The sequence below is a fragment of the Gallinula chloropus genome, assembly GCF_964237585.1.
Source record: "Gallinula chloropus genome assembly, chromosome: 4".
In the NCBI taxonomy this organism is placed as follows: Eukaryota; Metazoa; Chordata; class Aves; order Gruiformes; family Rallidae; genus Gallinula; species Gallinula chloropus.
In genome coordinates this window covers 38,034,843-38,052,415 of record NC_140088.1, presented here as the reverse complement: position 1 = coordinate 38,052,415, position 17,573 = coordinate 38,034,843, and the positions used below count along the sequence as shown (strand labels likewise).

The following is a 17,573-nucleotide window of genomic DNA, read 5'->3' as shown; positions in this document are numbered from 1 at the left end:
TCACTTGTAGACACTTTATGTTAGCATATCAAAATATGTTAGATAAAACCATCCAATGCTGCACCCTAATGAAAGGTTTGTTTACTCTTGGAAGCTGGGTCCCCCCATCACACCTTTGTGCAGAAATGTAAGGAGATGCTACTCTTCAAAGCTTTTAGGACCTAGTAAGAAATACTTGCTTGTTTCTCCTAATGCTGGGAGAAGCCTGGACCAATGCCCAAGATACAGCTATGAGGTTTCTGAAAGCAAATGCCACAGTACCACTCCCGATGCTCAGCTTTGGCAGAAGGCAAGAACCTCACATTCCTTTGACTGACAGTTTCCAGAGAGGAGTTACAGAAAACCTTTAATTTAGTACCAGCCCTACTCTGAAGAGCTGTGATAAAAACAGAAATATTGCTGGAAAGTCTCTCCTGAACACTTCTTTCCTTCCCCGTGGTTTCTGAAGCTCACATAGTCTTACAGACATGCACCTTGTTGTTTCATCTCTCACTCCGGTTCACTTTTCTGTTCCACAACTTTTTCATGGCATTTTTCACCTCTTCATTTCGGAGGGTGTAGATCAAGGGATTGAGCATAGGTGTGATGATGGTGTAGAACACAGAGATCATCTTGTCTGCTGAGAAGGTGGTGGAAGGACGCATATAGATGAAAATGCACGGCCCAAAGAACAGAACTACAACAGTGATGTGGGAACTACATGTGTAGAGTGCTTTGAGACGCCCTTCGGAAGACCGTGTCCTCAAAGAAACCAAGATAACAGCATAGGATACAACAAGAACAACAAAACAGCTCAGGGAAATCACACCACTGTTTGCAGCCACAGTGACAGCAATGATGTAGGTGTCAGCACAGGCCAGCTTCAGTAAAGGGTGAACATCACAAAAATAGTGGTCAATCTCATTGGGCCCACAAAACGGTAGCTGGATGGCCAACAGGGTCTGCACCAGTGAGTGCACAAAGCCTCCCAGCCAAGAAAGTGCCACCAGCCAGCCACAGACACTCCTGTTCACAATATTTGTGTAGTGAAGCGGCTTGCATATAGCAATGCAACGATCATAGGCCATCACTGTGAGAAGGAAGATCTCAGTACACCCGAAGAAATGGCCTGCAAACAGTTGAGCTATGCAGCCCACAAAAGAGATGGTCTTCTCCTCAACAAGAAGGTCATAAATGAGTTTGGGAGCTGTGACAGTAGAGTAACTAATGTCTACAAAAGACAAGTAGCTCAGGAAAAAGTACATGGGAGAGTTCAGCTGTTCACTTGTCTTTATAGTGCTGATGATAAGCAGGTTTCCAAGAATGATAGTAGTGTAGAAGACTAAGAATAATGAGAGGAGCACTTTTGCTACTGCCTTATCTTGTGTCAGTCCGTGGAGGATGAACTCCGTCACATTGTTTTTATTCTCCATAGATACCATGTAGGCAGGACCTGAAGTACAGAAAAGAGATGTCAGCCGTGGCATTAGACACAGGACATTATCAGTTCACATGCATACTGGCCACCAGTATGTTAAATATCAAACCTATTTCCTTTGCTGTCTTTCGGGGACAGTTTCCAGTTAAAGCCAATACTTGCCTCAAGGAATAACAGGTGATACCCAAATCAGGATGTATTACTGGCATATATAATAACAAGCTCAGAGTATTTATTTGAGAAGGGTGCTCAAAATAATACCCTCAAGAATCCTAATTCTCACCTTTGCCTTTTCAAAGAAAAGGAAGTAATTACCAGGTCCCATCAAGACCCACTTTTACCCTAAAATGTTGATTTGGAAACAAAAGTTAACCAAAAGAGACCATGAACTATAATTCCAGTCTCAACACTTTGATCGTGGCCTGAGGAAGGTCCTTGCACAAGCAGTGATTGTACTTTCCTTTCCAGCCCTCTAAAAGAAACAGAACTTATTATCTTACTCCTTATTGTCTCCCTGACTATTATAGACCTGAATAGTTTCAGTCACAGAAAGAGCTGTCCAGTGTTTCCTTGGACCTCTTTTCTTACAGTACATTACTTCATTAATTTGGAGCTAATTTGCATTAACAGTGTGTTAGCAGAGGTTTGTATACCTCACCTGGGTCCTAGACTTTGTGTGGAACACCTTATAAATACCCCTGTAGTGGCACCAGGGTGACGAATAATGAATGCTGGTGACTCTATTCACAAACACCCGTTAATCCACCTTGGCAACATTCCCATGCAAGACACAAGTATCACTAGCTTACAATTTATATGTGAAGATAGAGGTGGCAAATGTGGCATCAGCAAGCCCTTCAGATCTGAATTCTATTTGACAACCACAGGACACCCAGTTGTTCCTCCTGAGCTCTCTGCCTTGCCTCCTGGCTACTCCCCAACTAGGGCAGCAGAGGAAAGGTTCTTCATTGTCTTCATCCCTATCTCCATGCCCTTCCAAAAGCAAAGGGAAAGACCCACGGGGAAGACCAAAGTGTGTGCATTACAACCATTGTTGCCTGACAGGTCCAGCTCAGGCAATGTAACAGCAAGCACATAGGAATTGCTGTCATCAGCTCCTGAGTTCTCTCTGACACTGACAACACCATTTCAACAAATCTTTCCAGAAATGGCATATAACTGGGAGGAAAAAAGCTACCAAACAAAAGAAAGGCTGAAAAAATCTGTAATTGACTTTTTTTTTTTTTCTAATTCATGAATGAAGCTCACAAGAGTGACCCATCAGAAATGCCTGCTTTCAAAGGCAGGATTTCAGCCACGCTTGAGCAAAACAAAGGAGCAATGTCAGAAAACTTACACGGTTCATATTTGCCAGTCTCCGAGAGTTCAGTTGCTATTGCTCCTCTCATGATCTCCTCTGACCACTTTTGGTGGTTTCATCAGAATGTCTCAGCTAGAAGTTGCTGTTTACATGTTGTGAAAGCAGTTTGTATCTCTGCCAGTTCCGAGACCTACGGTGGGTGAAAATAAGAGCCTGACTATCTGCATCTCTCGTTCTGGAAAAAAACACAAACAACAAGACCAAAAACAACTTCCGGAGGCATCTACAAGAACAATTATCTCTCACCAGATGGGGAAATTATAGCAGAAATATTTGAAGTAAATCACACAGCTGAAGCACGAGACAATCAGGAGTAATGAGGCCCCAGAGGCATACAAAGTTTTGTCAGAAATCATCAGTGGACAAGGAGCTAAAAATTGTACTTTGCATAGCTAAGTACCTCTCCAGGTAATCCCTGGAGAGTGATGTCAGAGTGGGGTCATCTAGACTGCTATGTTGCATATGGGTTTGCTTGCTTACTTCTTTGTTTGCTGATTGGTTTTATTGCTGTCCAGATAAATAGACTTTATTTACTACTGGACATGTATTTCTTCTAGAAGTATTTCTGCTTCGAATAAACATCACACCTGGCCACTTACAAGATGTATATTTATCTTACCTTCGCAATCAAACACTCTTGAAGTAAAGGTGTCTCTTTAGTGCTCAAATGCAGCCCATTTTCTGTCCTAAACTAATAATTTTCATACACATCCTTATTTCTTATTAACTTGTTCTTTGCATGTTGACAGCAAAAAACAAATTACCACAACCATGCTACAGAAAGTTATCCCTTAGACATTTGCTGTACAAATTTGAAACAAGAAGTAAAACAGGAAATTACTTCAAAAATTTAGAAAGGTTTGTGGTTAGTCCTCACTGCTTACCAGGTATTTTTACTTAGAAAATGCAAAACATAGAAGCAACTCTTTAGTTTACATATTAAGTTCTTAGCATAATTCTTACTGAAGCATAGAGCAGCTTAATGCTGTTTTCAGTGACTCCTTCCATAAACTATTGTCAAATACTTGCCCAGGAGTGAGACCTGCAGAAAAGACCCTGGTGTTCACCCACAAAAGCATTACAAAAAGAATCTGTGTAACACAGGTGCAGGTGTTTATAGGGAATGTAAATATAGAAGTAAAAGTGCTTTCATTACTTTTGGATGGCACCAAGCTGGTCTCCTCCTTCCTCACTCAGCTGATTTGGTGGTTTTCTGCTGGCAAGGTAGGATCTGGCTTCTCTTATCTCATTGTGGCTCCTTGGGTGGAGACCCTGAGCTGCTATAGCTTATCACCCTGAGACAGCTTTGGCACTGAACTGTTTTGATGTTTCATCCTCATGTTTCTTCTCCTCCCTTCTGCAATAGCAGGTCTACCAACTGTTCCCATGGAAAACACACTTCTTCCCTTGTGTGGGTGTGATGTGCTCTGCTAGGACTGGAATTGTCTTGCATACTAAAGAGCTTTTCCCCTTGATAAATGAAATTTTGCCTCCAAATGCTTCATGTCTTGGTCACTATTTCAGCTTTTACAGTCAGGAATGTATCTATTATTAGATCTATGATTCTGTACTAGTCTAAACATTAAAACAAAAAAAACCCAAAACTGAGGCAGAGCCAAAGGATAGAGGGGATGGTTGGAAGGATAGTGTCAGTGATAGGTGAGATACATAGAATAACAGAAGAGTTTATGTTTAAGGAAACTTTGAAGACCATTTGGTCCAACCTCCCCCTGCCACAGGCAGGGACATCTTTCACTAGGTCGGGTTGCTCGAAGCACCATCCAACCTGGCTTTGAACCTAAAGTGCAGAAAAGATTTGTTGCGCTGGGAGGGATTCTCCTCCTGTTCTCCCCTTCCCTTCTTGTTACCTTCATCAACAAATGACCCAATTAGCAGCTAATATCAGGTCTTTAATTGTTAACCCATGGTTCAAGATACCACAACGTGGTTCTCGCAAAAAGGCATTTACTGCAAGCAGAAAGGGACCTCTGTTTCCAGCAGCAGGTGACCATGGTCCTCTGTTTCCCAGCTGAATGGATTACAGAGCAGATGAAGTTCATCTGAAAGTTTGTACCTAAGTAATGGGATGCTTTACCAGAACAAGATTTTCAGTATTTTTAATAGTATTTATTTAAACACTGGTGCTCCAGTTAGTGCTCAGAAGCCCTAGGCCTAGGCCCGCTCTAGTTGACAGGACAATAGAAAGGCAATGCCTGGTTGTCACAGGGTTCACAATGTCTTTCAGATCAAAAGATGAACATTCAGTGTCTTCCTAATTACAACAAGGGCTAACAGCAAGCTTCTCTTTGAAAGGCAGTTCTTAAGGGATTTTCACAAAAGAAATTATAGTGAAAGATGCTTGATTTTCTCCGATCCTTTCGAAATGTTACCACAGCTCTACACCTTTCCATTTTCAGCTCCCACTGTTCTACACCACAGTTTTTTCATGGCACTCTTCACCTCCTCATTCCTTAGCGTGTAGATGAGTGGGTTCAGCATGGGTGTGATGACAGTGTAAAACACTGCCACAGTCTTGTCCTCCGAGAGGTTGCTGGATGGACGTATGTAGATGAATGTGCATGGCCCGAAGAACAGGATCACCACAGTGATGTGGGACCCACAGGTGGAAAGGGCCTTGCGCTGCCCTTCAGATATTTGGTTTTTCAGGGAAACCAGGATGACAATGTAGGACAGGACCAGGATGAAGAAACAGCTCAGAGTTATCATTCCACTGTTGGCAACGACAATGATGCCCACAGCGTAGGTGTTGGTACAAGCTAGTTGGAGTAGAGGGTGAACATCACAGAAGTAGTGGTCAATTTTGTTAGGGCCACAGAAAGGGAGCTGAATGGTTAGAAGAGTCTGCACTGCAGAGTGCATGAAACCTCCTACCCATGAGCCGATCACCATCCGACCACATACACGCCTGGTCATCAGAGTGGTGTAGTGGAGAGGTCTGCAGATGGCAAGGTAGCGATCGTAGGCCATCACTGTGAGAATGAAGATCTCTGTGCAGCAAAAGAAATGTACTGCAAACAGTTGTGCTATGCAACCCACAAAGGAGATGGTTTTATTTTCCACAAGGAAGTCAGCTATCATTTTTGGAGCGATGACGGAAGAGTAACAGATATCTACAAAGGATAAATAGGAGAGGAAGAAATACATGGGGGACTTAAGACGTTGACTGCTAATTACAGTGATAACAATGAGCAGATTTCCTGCCACAATAATCATATAGAAGAACAGAAACATCACAAAACATATCTTCTGCAGGCTTTGATTCCCTGAGAGGCCCAGAAGAATGAATTCCTTCACACTGCTCGCGTTCTCCATGTTAATCAGTTGGGCGGTGGTAAGCAACGTACAACCTAGGCACACGGAAAAATAAAGACAACTGATTCATCAGGTTTTTCATTGTCAATAATGAATTATTCAGCAGAAGCACATACAAAACAAGAAATATATAGGATTAGCATTAAGTTTATGAAGCGGGGCTTTTATTGTGGGGTTGGGTTTTTTCTCCCTCCCCCCAGTATTACATTCTCTTTGCATTAGACCTCAGCCACACCTGTTACTGCACCAAAATGGGTGAATTCTGTGATATGTTCCCCCATCTCGTGAGACCTCACCCCCCGTACTGCATCCAGCTCTGGGGTGCCCAGTAGAGAAAATGCGTAGAGCTGTTGGAGCGAGTCCAGAGGAGGCCACAAAGATGATCAAGGGGCTGGAGCAACTATCCTATGAAGCCAGGCTGAGAGAGTCGGGCTGGTTCAGTCTGGAGAAGAGAAGGCTCCGGGGTGACCTAATTGTGGTCTATCAAGATCCTATAGGAAAGTGGGAGAGGGACTGTTCACCAGGGAGTGCAGTGATAGGACACTGCAATTGAGGGGCAATGGTTTTAAGCTGAAAGAGGCCAGGTTCAGGTTAGACTTTAGGAAGAAATTCTGCAGGTGGTGAGGCCCTGGAACAGGATGCCCAGAGAGACTGTGGAAGCCTCATCCCTGCAGGCCTGTAAGGCCAGGTTGGATGGGGCTTTGGGCACCCTGAGTGAGGGTGTCCATGCTCATGGCAGGGAGTTGGAACTAGATGATCTTTGAGGTTCCTTCTGACCCAAAGCATTCTATGATCCTGGTACTCCAGGATTTTGAAGGGCTGGCATGCTAAGGCTTAGTCAGAGTGTTTGCCTCAAGCACTACAGTGGCTACTGAAGTTTAAAAGCATGCTTGCCCTCAGTGTGCACTAAGTCCATGAAAAAAAATATAAATACAATGCCTTTAACACCACCTGGAAATATTCCTTGGAGCACTGGTTTATTTTATAAATAAAAATTATCATTGAATTGTTGTGCTAAGGGGAAATGAAACCCCTCACAGAGGAAAAGAAAGAGTCTCTCGTGTATACATTTAGAAACATAAATTTGCAGCTTCATGGGTTGAACAAGTTTGGGAGAAGTTATCTATCATGGTGAAACCAGCCAATTTCCCATATGACTTGCTGTAGCATTTATCTTGCTCTGAATCTCAGCAATGTTCCTTTGTGAGGAAGGAAGAATTAAAGGGCCTTTTCAGATCTTCTCTCCCAGCACTGTATGAATTCTACTCTATACTGATACAGCCTGGGGGATATTCTGAAGGGTTAATTTCTCTCTAGTGCAGCCAATTCAGTTGGTGGTAAAAGTCTCTTTTTAGCAGAACAGCTAAACTAAGGTCCTTTACACAACCATTTCTTTTTCCATTGGCAAGGGAGAGCCCAAGTAAATTAAAATCACAGGAGAAAGTTAACTTCAGAGAAAAATCCTTTTTGCCCCCTGAAAGTCATCTGCTGTTAAAAATCACCTTTGCAGGTCCTGTCCCATGGAAACACAAGCAGTTCCCTGTTTGTGGAGATGATCTGAGCATACCTGTGGAACGATTCAGTTAATTCAAACTACCTTATTTAAAATTACAGCAAAATCAGAAACTCTTATGCAGTCAAATACTGATCAAGCATCCACAGGAAACACTGAAATGGAGAAAAACCAAAATTGCTCTCAAACCCACAAAGTAAAGCCTAGAGAGGAAGTTGGGAAAGTTAGGGACTTTTCCTGTGCTTACAGCTGTACTAAAGTAGTTAGCAGATACTCAAGAAGGGGGGTTAAATACACATGGAGAATTCCTTTTCTGATATATCTCAAAAAAAAAAATCAATTAAAACAATTTAATACCAATTTCTACCTAGCCTTGCTAAGCTGTGATCCTTTCCACCCCTCCTCTTTTCACTTAGCACTGACATAGTTTTCAACAGAAAACCAAAGGACAAAACTAAATGGGTACACATTTGTGGCTGTGCAGTAGCCAGTGGAAGAGAAACAGCTGGGCCAGAGCAGAACTGGAAGCAAAATCCATCACTCCCAGTGTCATGTTTAGGCAATCAGTGGTTCAGAAAGGAGTGACCAAGAGAGAAAGGATCAAGGAAAACTATATCCCTGAATAACGCAGTTCGGAAACTCCTAAGCTAACACAGGGTGTATATTTGTTAAAAGATTGTAAATATAAGACCCATTCACAACAGACAGCTTTACTGTACATCCCTCTTGGTAATGACCCTGGCACCACCACCAAATTGCATTTGACAATATATTCACCTGCCTCATTCCTTCTCATTGACTTACATCACATAGGCACATCTATCAGAGCCAGTCATATGCACCCTTCTGCCTTCGTAGGGCAATTCATGACCACCTTAAGTTGTCTACTTAAAGATGTGATGAATTACATGCTGGAGGTACCTTCTATTTTCTGTTGACTCTGAGGATCCCCAGAATAACTAATACAGACTCCCACAAGCTATGTCTTAACTCTGTCTTTTCAGGGAGACACTAGAGGTGTATGATAGAATGCAATCAATTGCCAAATAAAATAAATACAATGTAGACTGCTAACATTTCAGAAATGGTGAGAAATTGCACCACCTCCTTATTGCAAGCCTTCTTCCCTAAAATCTTGTGTGATGAATGGGAAGCAGAATAACCAAATATTGTTAGCTAGCCATAGGCAGTTTCACTGAAGTGAAAATCTCTTTTTGTGTTTTCACATTTGTTCAAGAAGGGAAACAACAGAGGAAAGGAAATCAGGAAAAGACAAGAAGAAAAGAAACAAACAAACGATTAAATCCAGAGAACCTGGAAAACTTACCTCTTCTGCCTTTGGAGATCTAATCTTTTATGTAAGGGCTGTATGATTTTATCCCCCTGACACCTGCCTTCCCTGGTAGGAATATGTTAGACCACAGATTTGTTAAAGAATTAAGAATACCTTCTGGAAAGCTTCTGATACTTGCTCAGGAGGTGCCTTTTTATGGTATGATCCCATCTAATTTAATTCTTTGCTTTTCTGTATCACAAGTGTGTCTTGGTATTTTCTCCCTACTTGAGAACTACTTTGATGGGCTGCCTGGAGTGTTGGTCTGGCTTGTGTGCACTGAAGAATGCATTCACAACCCAGCAGCAGAAAGAAGGCTGAGAAGAAAACTGCTTAAGTAGCACTCTCTAACCCTCCCCGAGGAAATCTCCTACCTGGAAGGCTCTTGGGGTTGGAGGAGGGAGGTGTGAAGGGAAGGCATAAAAGGAAGGAGGGCAAAGGAGGAGAAGTTAATTGTGTCCTGGCTGAAAAGTTTAAGCAAACATGTAAATAATAAATAGCTGTCAGTCGGTGATGATGATATTATGGAGGCATTTCAGGATGTCTCCAGTAGAAATAGCAGCCAATGGATTATCTGGATATCAAATTGGGCAAGCATGTGATGTGACCTATTCCAGTGAATCCTTTCCGGAGTCCTTTGTTATGCCATGTTTTATGGTTACCCCAAATGTAGAGGCCCATTAGAACCACTGATTTGGTTCTACAGCACTGTGAATAATGAACCAGTACTTTTAAATTCCAAAAAGAAAACACATGAAACACAAATTTTCATTTAAAAAAGAAAAAAAAAAATCAGAGATTTCTAGTGGAAAAGAGAGAGGCACCAGGAGTGGTCTTTTTAGGGCAAGTTAGGCACACTTCTCTTGGTAGTGGTTATGATTAAGTTAAGTTTCCACAGGGCCAAAAGATGGCCTGAGCTACCTTTTGATGACCCTTAAACTCCTATGTTGCATTATATTTCATCACTGGCAACTCAGCGAACAAAGCTTCTTGCAAAAATTTGTATGTTTTAGCAAAGGTCAGCAAATTACAGAGTAAGTAAAAAAAAAAAAAAATCCTTCTTTTACAGATGGGGAAACCAAGGGAGGAAGTCAGATTTTTTATGCCTGTGGAGGTCATTTGAGTTGGGTCTTTGTCACTCTACAATCTCCTGTGGAAAGAAATAGATTTCTCCAGAAATCGACTCACCTGATCTACCTCAGACCTGATTTTAGGATGAGATTAGGTCCGAAGTAGGCATCGGGATTTTGAAGAAAATTACTTATGGCAGTCAAAGGCCACATCCAAAGACAATGGCTCAATGTCCAAGTCGAACTCAGAAATGAGTGGTGACCCTCAAGGGTCCATACTGATAGTAATGCCATTTAATATCTTCAGCATTGACATAGACAGTATAATCAAGTGCATTCTCAGCAAACACAGATGACACCAAGATGAGTAGTACATTTGAGATACTTGATGGAGGCCTGATAGGCTCAAGAAGTGGGTTCATGAGAACCTCATGAAGTTCAGCAAGGCCATGTACAACGTCACGCACCTAAGTTGGGGCAATTCCCACTATCAGTATGGACAGGAGAATGACAGGATTGAGAGCAGCACTGCAAACAAGGACTTGGGGATACTGGTGGGTGAAAATGGAACACGACCTGGCAATGTGCCCTTGCAGCCAAGAAAGCCAACTGTATCCTGGGCTTCATAAAAAGAAGTGTGACCAGCTGGTTGAGGGAGATAATTCTCCTGCCTTATACCACTCTGGTAAGACCCATCTGGAGTACTGCTTTGGCCTCCTCAGTACAAGACAATGGTATCTGTTGCAGTGTGTCCAGAGGAAGGCCATGAAAACAATCCAAGGGCCAGAACGCATCTATGAAGAAAGGCTGAGTGACTTCACCCTGAAGAAGAGAAGGCTCACCAAGACCTTCTCCATGGCCTTTCAATATATAAAGGAGGCTCATAAGAAAGATAGAGAAAGGCTTTTCAACAAGGCCTAAAGTGACAGGATAAGGGGCAATGGTTTTAAACTGACAGTAGATTTAGATTGGACACAAGGAAGAAATATTTTACAATGAGGGTGGGAAGGCACTGGAACATGTTGCCCGGAGAAGTTGTGGGTACACCATCCCTGAAAGTGTTCAAGGTCAGGTTGGATGGGGCTTTGGGTGACCTGGGCTAATGGCAGGTGTCCCTGCCCATGGCAGGGGGAGATGGATTAGATGACCATTAGAGGTCCCTTTCAAACCAAACCATTCTATGATTCTATGCCATCCTGCTGTGAGGAAGACCCTCATCTTTTTTAACCTAATACTTCTGTTGCCCAAGGTGAATCTATGAAATGAAACACAACAAAGAGAGCAGATGTGCCAACTCATGCATTCGTTCAACTCATACTCATCACTGTTCTGAAGTCTACTGTGTATTTTTAGCTTCTGGGTGTCAAAAAATAAACTGTTTCATCCACTGCCCATTACTTTGTTTTGTTGACATTTCTTGAAATTCAGAATGGCCTCGTAACAATGAAGGTAACGTAACCATCTCCCTACACAGAATGCCAGCGATCCATGCAGTGAAAATGGAAATCCCCAAATCAGCGAGGAGGTTAAATACTGCTCTGAGTGGAAATAGTCTAACTTAAATATCTTCTTACACTGTAGCCTGGTGTGCTGGCCAGGTTCATAAGGGTTAACAGTAGTCACTATAGGAAACACAGTATTGGGCAACAAACTAAAACCAGCCTTACAATCTTTGGGAAAGGAAGAGGAACAACAAGTGACTCGAGAAGCTAAAGATGAGCCATCGGGTATCCAGCCTGATAAGCGATTTGGGCCAGATCCTTCAGTATCTGTACATGCTGAGTCACATGGCAGTAATTTGGCTGCAATTCATCTCTTTTCATTTCCCTGGACAAATGGACCAGCAGAAGTGACTTAATGTACAAGCCCAAATCAACACTTGCTGGCATCTCCTGTTGTGAAATTGTTCCCTGTAAGGATGTGCTTCCTGCCAGGAAAGAAGAAAGGTGTTTTCTCTGTTTTCACTCCACTTTGGCACATGAATCTGTACACCATGGTGATGGTAGGTCACGCACATGGAGGGACTATGCATAGTGAAAAGATGAGTGAGATGTGGGTGGTTAGCAAATGCTGGCAAGGGGCAGTCTGGGTGGACGTGTGAGGTAGAGAAAGGTGAGAATTTGATGGTGGGCAGGATAAGGCTGAGACACTGTTTGGGGAGAAGCTGTGAAACTGGAAAATAGAAGGCATAAGGCTGGAGGCCATCTTGAGGAATTTTGTGAAATAGGAAGTGCCTGAGGTGTGGTGAAGGACTGTGCTGAGTGACAGTATGAAGTGGCAGGTAATACGGTGAGGAGTGAAGTTGCATTGAAAGACCTCCTGACATCAGCAGCAGGCACGGTGTATTGAAGGCAACACAAGCAGAGCTTGTGTAGCTGAGGTAGCTGCTGAGGTGTGGTAATAGAATTTGGATGGACTTTCCTCCAGGAAAGGTTGTGAGAAGCAGTAGGAACTAAACAGGGTAGTAACTTGTGGGAGAGGCTCTGGGTCAGAAGAGGACGTTCTGTGTTGATTAAGTGTGTTAACACCACTTTGACAGGCACAATAGGCCCTTGGGGAATGAGAAATTGTGCTGAGGGAGGTTGTGAAATAACCAGCAGGTGTTATGGAAGAGCACTGACTATTTCTCAATCTAAGTGACTCTGCGCAGCAGTAAGGCGTCCTCTCCGAGGACTGTGAAGCTAGAGCATCTCAGGCACAGGAGTGGCAAACAAAGCATCAGTGCAAGAGGTGGGGTATCACTTTGTGTGGCCAGTTCTTGCCCTCTTTGTGTTGTGAAACTGGCTGAAGAACGGAGAAGTAGTAAAAAAAACACTTTTCCAGAGCCACGACAGTGACAGGTTCTGCACAAAGAAGGAAGGGGGAAGTGGTTCAAATCTAAGTGACCACGCACAACAAACTAGATATTTCCCCAAGACACTGATTGGCTGTCTGTTGGATGTCACGTTGAAAAGACCGTGGCTTTTTAAACAGGAGTCTAACTAGCCTAGCACTACAGTAAGACAAAGGTTTTATCTGGATCGCATATCACAGAATTGAGGTGACAGTTTTACCCAGCAGATTCCTACCAGGCAGCTGCTGCAAATCAGTCCCTGAAACTCCAAGGAACCCACAAAAAGGTGAGAGACTCCTGGATAGTATCTTTGCATTGCACTCTGTCTAATGCTTTCTGTCATTGTTTTCAAGAGCTGGTGAGGGGAAGAGGGAAAAAAGTTAAGGGCATCTAGCATTTTCTTCTCCTGTTGGTTAGAAATTTGCTGTAGGTAAGGAGAGCTTCATGCTGGGGACTCTTTTCCATGAACAAGTGCTACTGAATTGCTCTAAATAACATAAGATGTCACTATCCAGAGGTTTAAATGATTAGCCGTGAAAATACAACATGATAACTTTGTGCTCACAATCTAAAATGACTTTGTGGTGTCAAGGCTCTTCAGACTGGCATTTGCTGCAAGAACTACACAGTACTACTCAGCATTCAAATCAGAGGAAGGATGTTTTAATCTCAAGAGGGGAAAATGACGACCTCGACCCGGTCTGCTGCCGTTTGATGCAAACTTCCATTAGTTTCATTAAGGAAGTAGACTCACATCTTGATTGTGACTTGGAGACATGAATGTGTCTTGAAGACAAGAAGAAATCAGTCTTTCCAAGGTCCTACAATAAATATATGAGAACTATGATTTTTTCAGTATTCTTTTTCATCAGAGGAGGGTTCCTTCACTTCCATTGCAGCACAAGGCAAAATCACTGATGTTTTGTCATCTACCCACAGGGCATCCATTCCAGACATATCTGTATCGTTATGTGTACATGATCAATGTGTACATGGCACAGGGCAATGCCATTTAATGTTTTGCTAAGTTTATCATAAGTTAGACAACTACTCACCTGTCATTCTATGAATGCCCAGTGGAGAGACATACTTCTGGAGGATGGGTACAATTCCCTTCTAGAGATGACTGCAGCAGGGAGGTAGAATAGCCACTTTCCTAAAACTTGCTCTTGGTCAGAAGACTGGAGGGGGTTTAGCAGAGCTTAAGTAACACTCAGATGTTCATGTTCTTTTCAGATCGATTGGAAATTTGCTTCTTTTGGGTTACATGGATGGCTTCTGGAAGAGGCTAGTGCTGCATTAGATTGTCTAAAGGGTAGGAAACCACTTAACCACTGGGTCTTCCTTTCTCCTCACAGCAGACTTGGTTCACAGAATCAGAGGGTGCTTCAGCTGCTTCCTACTGTGAATCAAGGTCTGATAATTTAGTGACCCAAAATCAGGTAGCAAGGAAGTGAATGAAGTCATAAGGCTGCATCTTTTCAACTTACTTGCTGCAGATGTTCAGGGAAGAGGTAGCCTGGCAAGTGGTGTTGGTCAGGCAGTAATCTGCTCTCCCTAGACAAGGACAGAGAAGGTGAGTTTGAGCTCAGGGACGTTCTTGTTGTGAAACTGTTACAACAGATTCCGTGTGCTCTGAAGGAGATGATGGGGTTTGTTTCCCGTAGTCCCTCTCAGTGTGTACTAAAATTCTTCCTTTAGAAACCTTAATGCTAGAAGCACTTAAGGTCCCGTGACAGCTGGGAACAGAATAATCTGGCTTCCTATATAAGAGCATGGTGCAGTGCCAGAAGTTCCCTTGTTTCAGTCAACCCTGAAGGTTTCACATCCAGCAAGCCCTAGCAAAGTGAAGGGTGGAATTCACCTCCGCTGACTTGAGCTGTCCACACGCTAAGCGTCTCCTGGCACCCTGCAGTCAGCAAAGACAGGCAGTGACTACACACCTACCTGTGACAGCATCTTCCGGAAAAACACATTACTGTCAGAGATGCTCGTAGACCTCCATTGGTTCAAATGGCAGCTTTAAAGGCAACTTGCAATGAGATGCATTTTTAATGGTGAAAGCTGGGCGTAGTGGTCCCAGACGGATTCCCAACCAAGCACTGCTGGTGTATGTGCCTTTCATGGATTTTCTCCACTGTTCCAAGCCACCAGCTGGGCGAGGAAACAAGCTGCATCGTGCATTTCTCTCGCCTCTATCTGTGCAGCACCGAAGACGGCACATCTGGGGTGCTGAGACCAAACAATAATGATTCAGTCTGTCACATTTTGATGGTTTATGGAAGTCTGTCTCCATGTATGCTGCAGCGTTCTGCAAAGAGAGAACAGAATATTCATACTGGTTAAACTGTTCAATGATTCACATCTTCCCAGCTCTCCCTGTTCTGACTTGTTCCTCTTATCTTTTTAACTATCTCCTGCTGTCTTTCAAGATACTTCTATACCTTCCCATGTCAAAATTAATATCTGTTTGACCTCATCAGAGAAAAAAAAATGGTGTGACCTCTTTTTTTTTATTCTTTAATGATTCTGATGGGGAAAGAAGCAGGGTGAACTGCCTCAGGGAACAGGGAGGGGGAAATAATCGTTTGAGCCATAATTCCAATGTCCCGTGAGGGTCAGACTTTTTATCCCAAATCCAATTCTTACAGTTTCTCTCTGAAGTCATTAAGGGCTGTCTCTGTCAGATTGATTTGCTCATTGTCTGTACATAGGCCCCAAGAGAACAAACCAACCACATTAAACTTCACTTCATTAAACTACAAATCGGTCATCAACATAGAAATCTACCAGCTATTTTGAGTACTCTCTAAAATGTTTTCTGGGCATTTGCATATGATGAAACTCAGTTTCCATGCCAATTAAATTTTTATTCTGATTACCTATAACTTTCACACTCTTTTGTCAAGCTTTTACTCACCTAATCCTAGCTAGATGAAGGAAAGACAATTATCCCAGAGTTGTTAACAACGGGTTCTCATTCTATTCAGACAAGAGGTGAATTTCAGACATGATTAATCTAAGCTATAATTGCTTCTTTTAAGACAGCAGTTTCCCAATGCTGACTGCAAAAAGGACCCTCAAGAAATTAGTTTTAAAAAGGGAAAAAAAATACAGAGCAACCTAAATTTTTATGCGTGTTGTACAGAACTTGGCCTTAGATACAGTGTTAGATACAGTGTTTTGAACAATGCCTCCAAGTTCATAGAATCATAGAATCATAGAATCATAGAATCATAGAATCATAGAATCATAGAATCATAGAATCATAGAATTGTAGGGGTTGGAAGGGACCTCAAGAGATCATCGGGTCCAACCCCCCTGCCAAAGCAGGCTCCCTAGGACATATCACTCAGATAGGCGTCCAGACGGATCTTGAATATCTCCAGAGATGGAGACTCCACAACCTCCCTGGGCAGCCTATTCCAGGGCTCTGTCACCCTCACTGTGACAAAGTTCTTCCGCATGTTGGTGCGGAACTTCCTGTGCTCCAACTTGCAGCCATTAAGTTCTGTGCTCCAAATACAAACAAACCAATGCCTCAAAGTTCTGTGCTCCAAATACAAACATACCAATGCCTCCCTACATCAAGCTCTGGCTGCAAAGAGCCAGGACAAATCCAGAAACAACACCAGGTCCTGATGAGGGAATGTCACACAGGAGTTACCACCTCTCTCCTCCCTGCTTACAGGTCTGTCCGAAATCACTCATAATGAGTACTTCGACTGCATCAATCTTCCTGTCACCTGAAATCAGCCAGGTTCATGGGACTAATCAGAGCATTGCTGAGGGAAAGACAGAGGCATCATACGCTGTCCTCAAGTTCATGGAGAGCTTCTGCCTCATCAGCGCTGCCTGTGGCATGGTGGGAAACGGCATGGTCCTGTGGTACCTCGGCTTCCGCATCCAGAGAAACCAGTTCACTGTCTACATCCTGAACCTGGCCGCTGCCGACTTTGGGTATCTCCTCTGCATCGCTATCGAGACGGTTCAGTACCTGATGCAGTTCAACGTGGGGGTGCAGTTTGGGCTATTCCTCTTCCTGGATCTTTTCATGTATGGGACCGGCTTGTACCTCCTGACCGCCATCAGCATTGAGAGGTGCCTCTCTGTCCTTTGTCCCATCTGGTGCCGAACCCACCGCCCAAAACTCTTGTCCGGCATCATCTCTGGCCTGCTCTGGGTTCTCTCCCTGATGCTGAACACGCTCGGGTATGTTCTGTGTACCATTCGCCCCTCTCCCAGGACCTGCCACCTCCTGCTCATCACCATCGGATCCTTGGACTTCCTCTTCTGCACGCCCCTCATGCTCCTCTTCAGCCTGACCCTCTTCCTTAGAGTCAAGTGCAGCTCCCAACACCTCCGAACGGGCAGGCTCTTCACCGTCATCATGCTCACCGTCCTCTTCTTCCTTATTTTTGCTGTACCTCTGAGTGTTCTGATCCTCTTGGACTTCTTGGGCTACAAATTCCTCTACTCGCCCGAAATTGGCTTTGTGCTGTCCTGTGTGAACAGCAGCCTCAACCCTGTCATTTACTTCCTTGTGGGGAGCTACAGGGATCGAAGAATCAAGTTCGCCCTCAAGCTGGCATTCCAGAGGGCCTTTGAAGATTCAGCAGATGACAAAGATGAACGGGTAACCCGTGACACAATGACTATGTCCGTGACACAATAACTATGTCCTCCTAATACC

General features: G+C 43.4%; 2 protein-coding genes across 2 annotated transcripts; one reads left to right on the top strand and one right to left on the bottom strand.

Moving 5' to 3' along the window:
- Positions 1 to 482: 482 nt before the first annotated feature.
- LOC311191114 (uncharacterized protein) lies at positions 483 to 6,131 on the bottom strand (the record flags this gene model as incomplete). Its single annotated transcript, XM_084263212.1, has 3 exons — positions 483 to 1,432; positions 2,933 to 2,973; positions 5,200 to 6,131. The coding sequence occupies 3 exons, from the start codon at positions 6,129 to 6,131 to the stop codon at positions 483 to 485; spliced, it is 1,923 nt and encodes a 640-aa protein (XP_084119338.1).
- Positions 6,132 to 16,592: 10,461 nt separating this feature from the next.
- Positions 16,593 to 17,573, top strand: LOC311191339 (proto-oncogene Mas-like; the record flags this gene model as incomplete). The annotated part of the gene is made up of 1 exon (XM_084263495.1): positions 16,593 to 17,573. One exon carries the CDS (start codon positions 16,593 to 16,595, stop codon positions 17,553 to 17,555), a length of 963 nt encoding a protein of 320 aa, XP_084119621.1. The 3' UTR covers positions 17,556 to 17,573.